Source organism: Gavialis gangeticus, unplaced genomic scaffold, assembly GCF_001723915.1.
Source record: "Gavialis gangeticus isolate Ggan-Ray unplaced genomic scaffold, GavGan_comp1, whole genome shotgun sequence".
NCBI lineage: Eukaryota > Metazoa > Chordata > Crocodylia > Gavialidae > Gavialis > Gavialis gangeticus.
The window spans coordinates 30,414,305-30,421,042 of NW_017728993.1; the positions used below are offsets into that span (position 1 = coordinate 30,414,305).

A 6,738-nucleotide genomic window follows, 5' to 3' on the forward strand; every position below is an offset into this window, starting at 1 on the left:
AAAGTGGAGATGCTGTTCCCCTTTCGAGTACTTATGCACATACTTGGTTGATCATATTTCACCACAGGTAGAAACACAATCTAAACTTTGCATAAGTCCCAGAATGGCACATGAGCAGCTACTTAGGTATGTAAAATTGAAATAGAATTTGGACTTTAATATAAATATTGGTAATTTTGTTGAATTTATTATTGTTTCCTAAAGTTTTTTAAGGTACGCTTGCATAGATGTGTAATAAAAATGTTAGGCCACAAAAGTTTCATTTCATTGCTTTAACCCATGAACTAACATTACATCCATTTAAATTTAAATCAAAATGGGGACTGTGTCACACACTACAGCTCTCTAGAAAGCTACAGCAGGAGTCTAGCAGTCCAAATCATTCTTTTGTAGAAAACACTAAGGCTAATAGTCTTGCTGGGAGTAAAATGTGTATTTTTTTTCAGAACAGTTCCAAGCACAGACTTTGCTCTTTGCTAGAAAATATAAAAGAAAACAAATGCTCACTGTGTCTTTAGTTTGCTAAAAATGAACTCCTTATACAACAAAATGTTAGTGGTAACCATAATCATGTTTTCCTTTCATCACCTACTGAACATAATTTTAAGAGAGAACCAGTGTAATTATATTCAGATTAAAGGGAGCAGAATTTCTGGATAATATTATACTTGGCCTGATTGCATTGTCAATAAAAGAAATAAAAAGAGACTTCATGAATACTTATTTAATGAGCAACATATTTATTAAGTAGGGCATACTGTACAGAAAGCATTTTACTGTGCATGCAATGCATTAGGCTTATCTATTTTTTCCAAGCATATTTCTTAATATTTTACTGCAGCTATTACATTCTCTTTGTATTGGTCCAGCTATTCAATTAGTTGGGTGTAGTATCTCTATAACCACAATGCTAAAGCATTAAGTTAAACTACAATCACTCGGACAGGAACAGTCAACATCGGCATCCACTGACTCCACAACTTCCTCAGATGCAGAGCTCTTGTCACTATTACGTTCCCATTCAGACAGGCTTGGAGCAGTATCTGTCAGAAGAGCATAGCCACTGTTAACTAATATCAAGCAAATGAACACATTTCAAAACAATATTGTTTTGATGGCTGCTGACTGTTTCATGAAGTAAAGAATATGGGGTTGAATCCTATCTGCATGACTGACATCATGCTGACCCATTGACTTGTAGCAGGATTTTCATCCTTGGTACAATTATTATAATACCTGCCTAAAACAAAATTAATTGCATTTCATATGCACAAATACAGCAGGCAGGAGCTGGAAGACATACTGGAGACAGCCAGTCTTCAAAATAGGACCACGGTGTGCATATACACATCAGCAATCCCCTTTCAGGTTCTCACTGCATATTGGGGGATATTTCAGTTCTCTATTTGTTTAAGTTCATTCTAAAGGATAAGCTCTTTGGAGAATTTTCAGAGGTTCATAAACTTCTAATTAAAGTTTTCTGTATATACTCAAATCTGGCAGAGCATTGTCAGTTTCAGTATTAACCTTACCACACTGCTTTATCAACAGCAGCTTGAATAAGCCATATCCTTTAATACTAAAGTAATCTAAATGGAATAATAATATTCATCCTCCCAATAAATATTCTTAGCTGGTTGGAGGTTTATCATTACATCTGGAAGAATATTAGAACCTCCATTTAGATTAAGCTTGCATAACGAGAATGTGCAAAGCTTTCATAATTTTATCTCCATTTGTTTTATCATTCATATGGGCAATATATTTATAACATGTCATATTACATCATAGGAAAATTCAAAAGCCTTTGGTCTGTATCAGACAATTATCTACTCAAATGTTAATGCACTTTTTGAGGGAATTACACCTCTCTGACCAACCTGACACTTAGGTTTCCGGTAATAAATCATAAAACACATTATCCCAGCACGGTGCTTGAGATGTTTGTTATTAAAGATTTAATATTTTTAAGCTAGGAAGTGAAAACTGCACAAAAAGTCTGAGGTCAGGTTTTTGACACACTTGTGTTCACTCAACTCTCTTATACTTTGTACTACCAAATTTTTTCAGACCCTGGACCTGTTCCTGGGCCAGGTCCTTTATTTAAGTAGAGAATCCTTACTGTTTCAAATGGTCTCATTGTTGGCTACAGCACTGTGCCCTTGAGTAATAATAATCTATCTGAGTTTAAAAAAAATAAAAAATAAAAAATAAATTAAAAAAAAAATATATAGGCCCATTCATTATAAACATGCCTGTACCATAAACTAGGTATGCAATTAAGGCTTGGAGTGAATAGGACATTTGCCTAAGTAGGGATATCAGGATTTGGCCCAGAGATCTCTAAAACAGGGAAAAAAAAGAGAAATCCTGTCACTTCTACCTAGTAGCAACTCATCCTTCATATTATGCTTATGGTCTGTATCATGCAAATGTGAGTGTTTGATTGTGTTGTGGTTCCCCACTTTAGGGAGAGCAGTGTCATTCACTGAGCCTTTCCCTGTGGATCTGAAAGAAGAAATTTGCCACGTGTGTGCAAGCTCATTTTCTGAACCTGGGAAAAGAAGCATATCCTTGCTGCTTCTGCTACTTTTCTGGTCCACCAAAAAAACAAAGGAAAAGAGCAATACTTAAAGGGGTGCATTGTATCATTATTGATTCTCAGCCTAAGGAAAAGAAATAATATTACAGAAGAACACCAATGGGGATCCTATATCTTCTATCTCCTCAGAAATAAATAAATAAGTAAGTAAACAAAAACCTGTGATAAAAGAGTAAGAAGCAGAGCTAGTAGCAGACTCTTCAGTTTCAGGTTCAGTAAATGAACCAGAGGAGCCTGCAGTTACTGTGCACAGAGCAGTGACTGTGATGACTAAGAAGTTTTTCTGTTTTTCTTCTTTTCTCACACATTGTGTGTGAGAATGAGACAGCTTTATTATAGTCTAATAATTTGAGGCAATGAGTGGCCTAGGGTGATGACACTTCATAGATAAAGAGCACGGGCACACAAAAGAAAATCTGTGAAATACGGATATGACAAGATTTTGGAGAAGGTTCTGTTATGGAGAGTGTTTTTTCTTTTATAAAAGGATGCATCTATTCACATCCCATGGTGCAGTCAGAATGCTATTAGCAATCTCACTGTGCTATTTTTCTTACTGGTTGTACTTAGAGTTCAGTAGCCTAGAGAGATACTCAACATTTTATGAACTGGTTCAGTACATTGGAAATTCTAATAATGTGAGCAATCTTCAGGGACATTGCTTAAAATCAGACATAGGCTGCTGCGTTCATCTGGTGGTGTTATTTAGCATAGCTTCTTTGACTTCAGCTCTGCTAGTTCACGCTGAGGATCTGGCCCAAATGGTTAACATGGCGAACAGAGCTGTGCTCGTCGGTTCTAGAACTGTGTTTATTTTTATGATAAATATGGGTTGTACTCTCAATTGCTGTGCATTTAAGGATTACAATGTAATGAACTAGAAAAGAGAAAGACCCCCCCCCAAACTGTAGAGATGGGGTAGGACTCCCTTCCTACATACATGCCTCAATGTTGCAGAGAGTAGATTTCACCAAAGACAAGCTAATGTAAAAGTGAAAGCAGAATAATGACTTCTTTTAAAAAGCTGTGTGTAGGAGTTAAATACCTTCACAAACAAGCTATTTGTCTGGAGAACACTTCACCTTTTTTTTAATTTTTATTTTTTTTTGCTGATGTATTGCCCGCTGGTACAGCATGGCAGCCTAATCACACTGCAGTCATCTCACACTGCTTGACTGACTCTCAATTGCTTTGCTCGCCCTGGTCTACATGAAATTGCAGACTGTAGTGCTAATAAAAGGACTTATTACTGCTTATCACAACTTGATGAAGATCTAGAAACTGTGAAAACATTTGTATTGATCACAAATGCCCCTTTTACCGTCTGAAAGATTTTTCAGACAGTGCTACCTGCCAGATAATCCAGGCAGGCTCTTAGCTACCCAATACTATAATTGTTTATATAAAATATAAAGGGGATTAAGAAAAACAGCTCTAAAGGCACATGGGGAGAAGGTGTTTGTGCGTATATTGTTGTGATATACCATGATGAACTGTTCTGATAGAGCTTCTTGGAAATTGGATAGGAAAAAGGAAAAAAGTATCATACCTTTTGCAAAACAGTGGAAGCCAACCTTCACTGACTCCTTCTCAGTTGGAGTACAGTCTTTCCTACATTTTAGTACTGGGTCAACAGAATAGCATATAGATTCCTCTCCATCAATAATAGGATATCGCTCCAGGTTCACATAATGGTGTTCCAGGTTGCAGTCTAAGAGAAAAAAGATAGTATTTAACATAATAGATCTAAAGCAGCACCTTCCTTTCCTTACATCACTATGCAGTTATATTGTCTTCTCAGCTTTGATTAAGCTCAGCTTCTCAATGTCTTGTCTTTGCAGAGTAAGGCAATATCAGGACCATAAATAGTTGGGGGAGGGAAACTGATTTTGAAACAGATTCATAGATTCATAGATGTTAGGATCGGAAGGGACCTCAGTAGGTCATTAAGTCCAACCCCCTGCCCTGGGCAGGAAAGAGCACTGGGGTCAGACAACTAGGTGCTTGTCCAGTCTCCTCTTAAAGATCCTCAGGGTAGGGGAGAGCACCACCTCCCTAGGAAGCCCATTCCAGATTCTGGCAACCCTCACTGTGAAGTTCTTTCTAATGTCCAACCTAAATCTGCTCTCTGTCAATTTGTGGCCAGTGTTCCCAGTTACTCCAGGTGGAGCCCTAGTAAGTAGAGCATCTCCTATACCCTGCTGCCCTCCCCTGATGAATTTATAGGCAGCCACAAGATCAGTGCTCATCGTTGTCTTGTGAAGGCTGAAGAGATCTAGGTCCCTCAATTAAACAAAAAATGGCAGTTTTGTTTAAAATCTGAGTTCATAATGTGATGCAAATGAAATCCTGTATATTGTTAATTCAAGAAATGCATGGTCCAATGAAAATAGCCACTTGCTCAGACTATTAAGGGCTATTAAGAACAGACAGTCTATTGCTAGGCTTGGCAGGATCCGATTTTTATAGGTAAACATCGATAAACGGCAGGTTCACCTCGCAATGAAGGGCTGATGAAAATATATTTCCATTGTTAATAATTGAAAAGAGAGGGGAAGAAGAGAGTCACAAGCCTGTCTCTTCAAAGAGGAAGACAGTGGGCAGCATGCTTGGAAGCCGGGCTAGAGAGAGATAACAGACCACGTACACCCCTGCCCAACGGGGGAGGGGGGAGAAAGAGTATTTGAGCTGGACCAGAATCAGTGGCTGTGGAGGAAGGTGTGTGAAGCAGCAGCAAGGAGCTCTTTACACCTGAGTGGGACAACTCAGCTGCAGGCAACTGGGGAGAGACTGTAAAAAGAGGTGAAGCAGCCTACTGGTGAGACTGGTACACTGAAAGACTCCAGTTAGAAGGGATAAAAGTTCTGTTTTCTTGGCTTTTTGTTGTTGTTTTTGCCATCCCAGGGGCGGAAGATCTTTATGTTGTTAATTTAATTCAAATTGATTAAAATGGAAATAAATGCTTAAAAATAAACATTGATATTATCTGTCAAAATTATGAAAAAAAAAATCAAATTTTGCCAAGCCTATCGAGGAAACATTATTGTTAGTGAGCGGGGGGTTTCTATACAAATTTCAATGTTAGTGTGTTTGATTGAATGATTTTTTAATGCTGCAATTATTAGCACTACAACGTATCATTAGAATTAAAAGGATTCCATATCTGACTTTGATTCCTGACACATATATGGGTACAATTCACACAGCCATTGAAATCTATGAAAAAAACGGTTTTATGCTAAGTGTAAATGAACAGTATTGTGCTGTTGGAGATCAACATTATTATTATTCTAAGTGTGCGCAAGGGAAAAAGCTTCTACCTTGAGAATATTTGCAAACTTTCTGATGGGTCTTAACCACAGATGATCAGTTGTTCTATGTGCACCAACAGAAGATCTGGCCCAATTTATTAACATTCACTCTGTGCTGTATTTATAGAGCCAGTAGTTTGTTTGATTAGATAAAGTCTAGTGAGAGGAATCTGATCCCGCTTTGCTGGAAATCAGTGGCAGAACTCCTGCTAAGTTCAATGGCAGCAAGATTGGGCCTGATTTTGCCACTTACAAAAAAAAACAACCGAAAAAAAAACCTACTCAGCATGAGAAAGGGTGGCAGAACCAAGTCTTTAATATTAAATTGAGTACAAGACGCTGACATCTTCACCTGAATATAAATCTCCTCTTTCCCCTGGGAGCATCTAGATACCTGATTAGCTAGATTAAAAATGAATGCAAATTGTTATTGTCTTACCTATTTTCAAACAAAAGTGGCTTTTTATTATTTTTTCACTTTTAAAATGGTATGGTTAAAATAAAATACAAACATTTTTCTCCTTTAAGGAACAACTGTTTTCAAGTCTACTAACCTCCAGAACAGGCCTCTTCTACCAGTATCCAGGAATGGACAAAAGCAGAACAGCTGTGTGCTAGCCTATGATTTGGCAAGAGGAGATCATTTTGCTTCTCTCCATCATTGTTTCCACAGATACCACAGGTCTTGCCTTTTAGCCATGAAGCAACAGTGACCTATGAAGAGATAAAAGACCTCAACATCCCATCACAATGCCAAGGTATAAGCATGGGCAACTAGTGCCTCCTAAGTCTGAGGAGGCACCAGATCACTGACAGGGGAGGGTG

General features: G+C 37.9%; 1 protein-coding gene across 1 annotated transcript in view; it reads right to left on the reverse strand.

The window, feature by feature from the left end:
- Nucleotides 1-713: 713 nt before the first annotated feature.
- The window catches only part of LOC109305326 (vitellogenin-1-like), a 61,300-nt gene continuing 55,275 nt past the window's right edge, over nucleotides 714-6,738 (reverse strand). The window contains exons 33-35 of the mRNA XM_019528329.1: nucleotides 6,468-6,627; nucleotides 4,152-4,313; nucleotides 714-1,043 (exon numbers count right to left, since the gene is read on the reverse strand). Coding sequence (XP_019383874.1) covers nucleotides 919-1,043; nucleotides 4,152-4,313; nucleotides 6,468-6,627 — 447 coding nt within the window. The 3' untranslated portion in view covers nucleotides 714-918. The remainder of the gene's footprint in view (nucleotides 1,044-4,151; nucleotides 4,314-6,467; nucleotides 6,628-6,738) is intronic.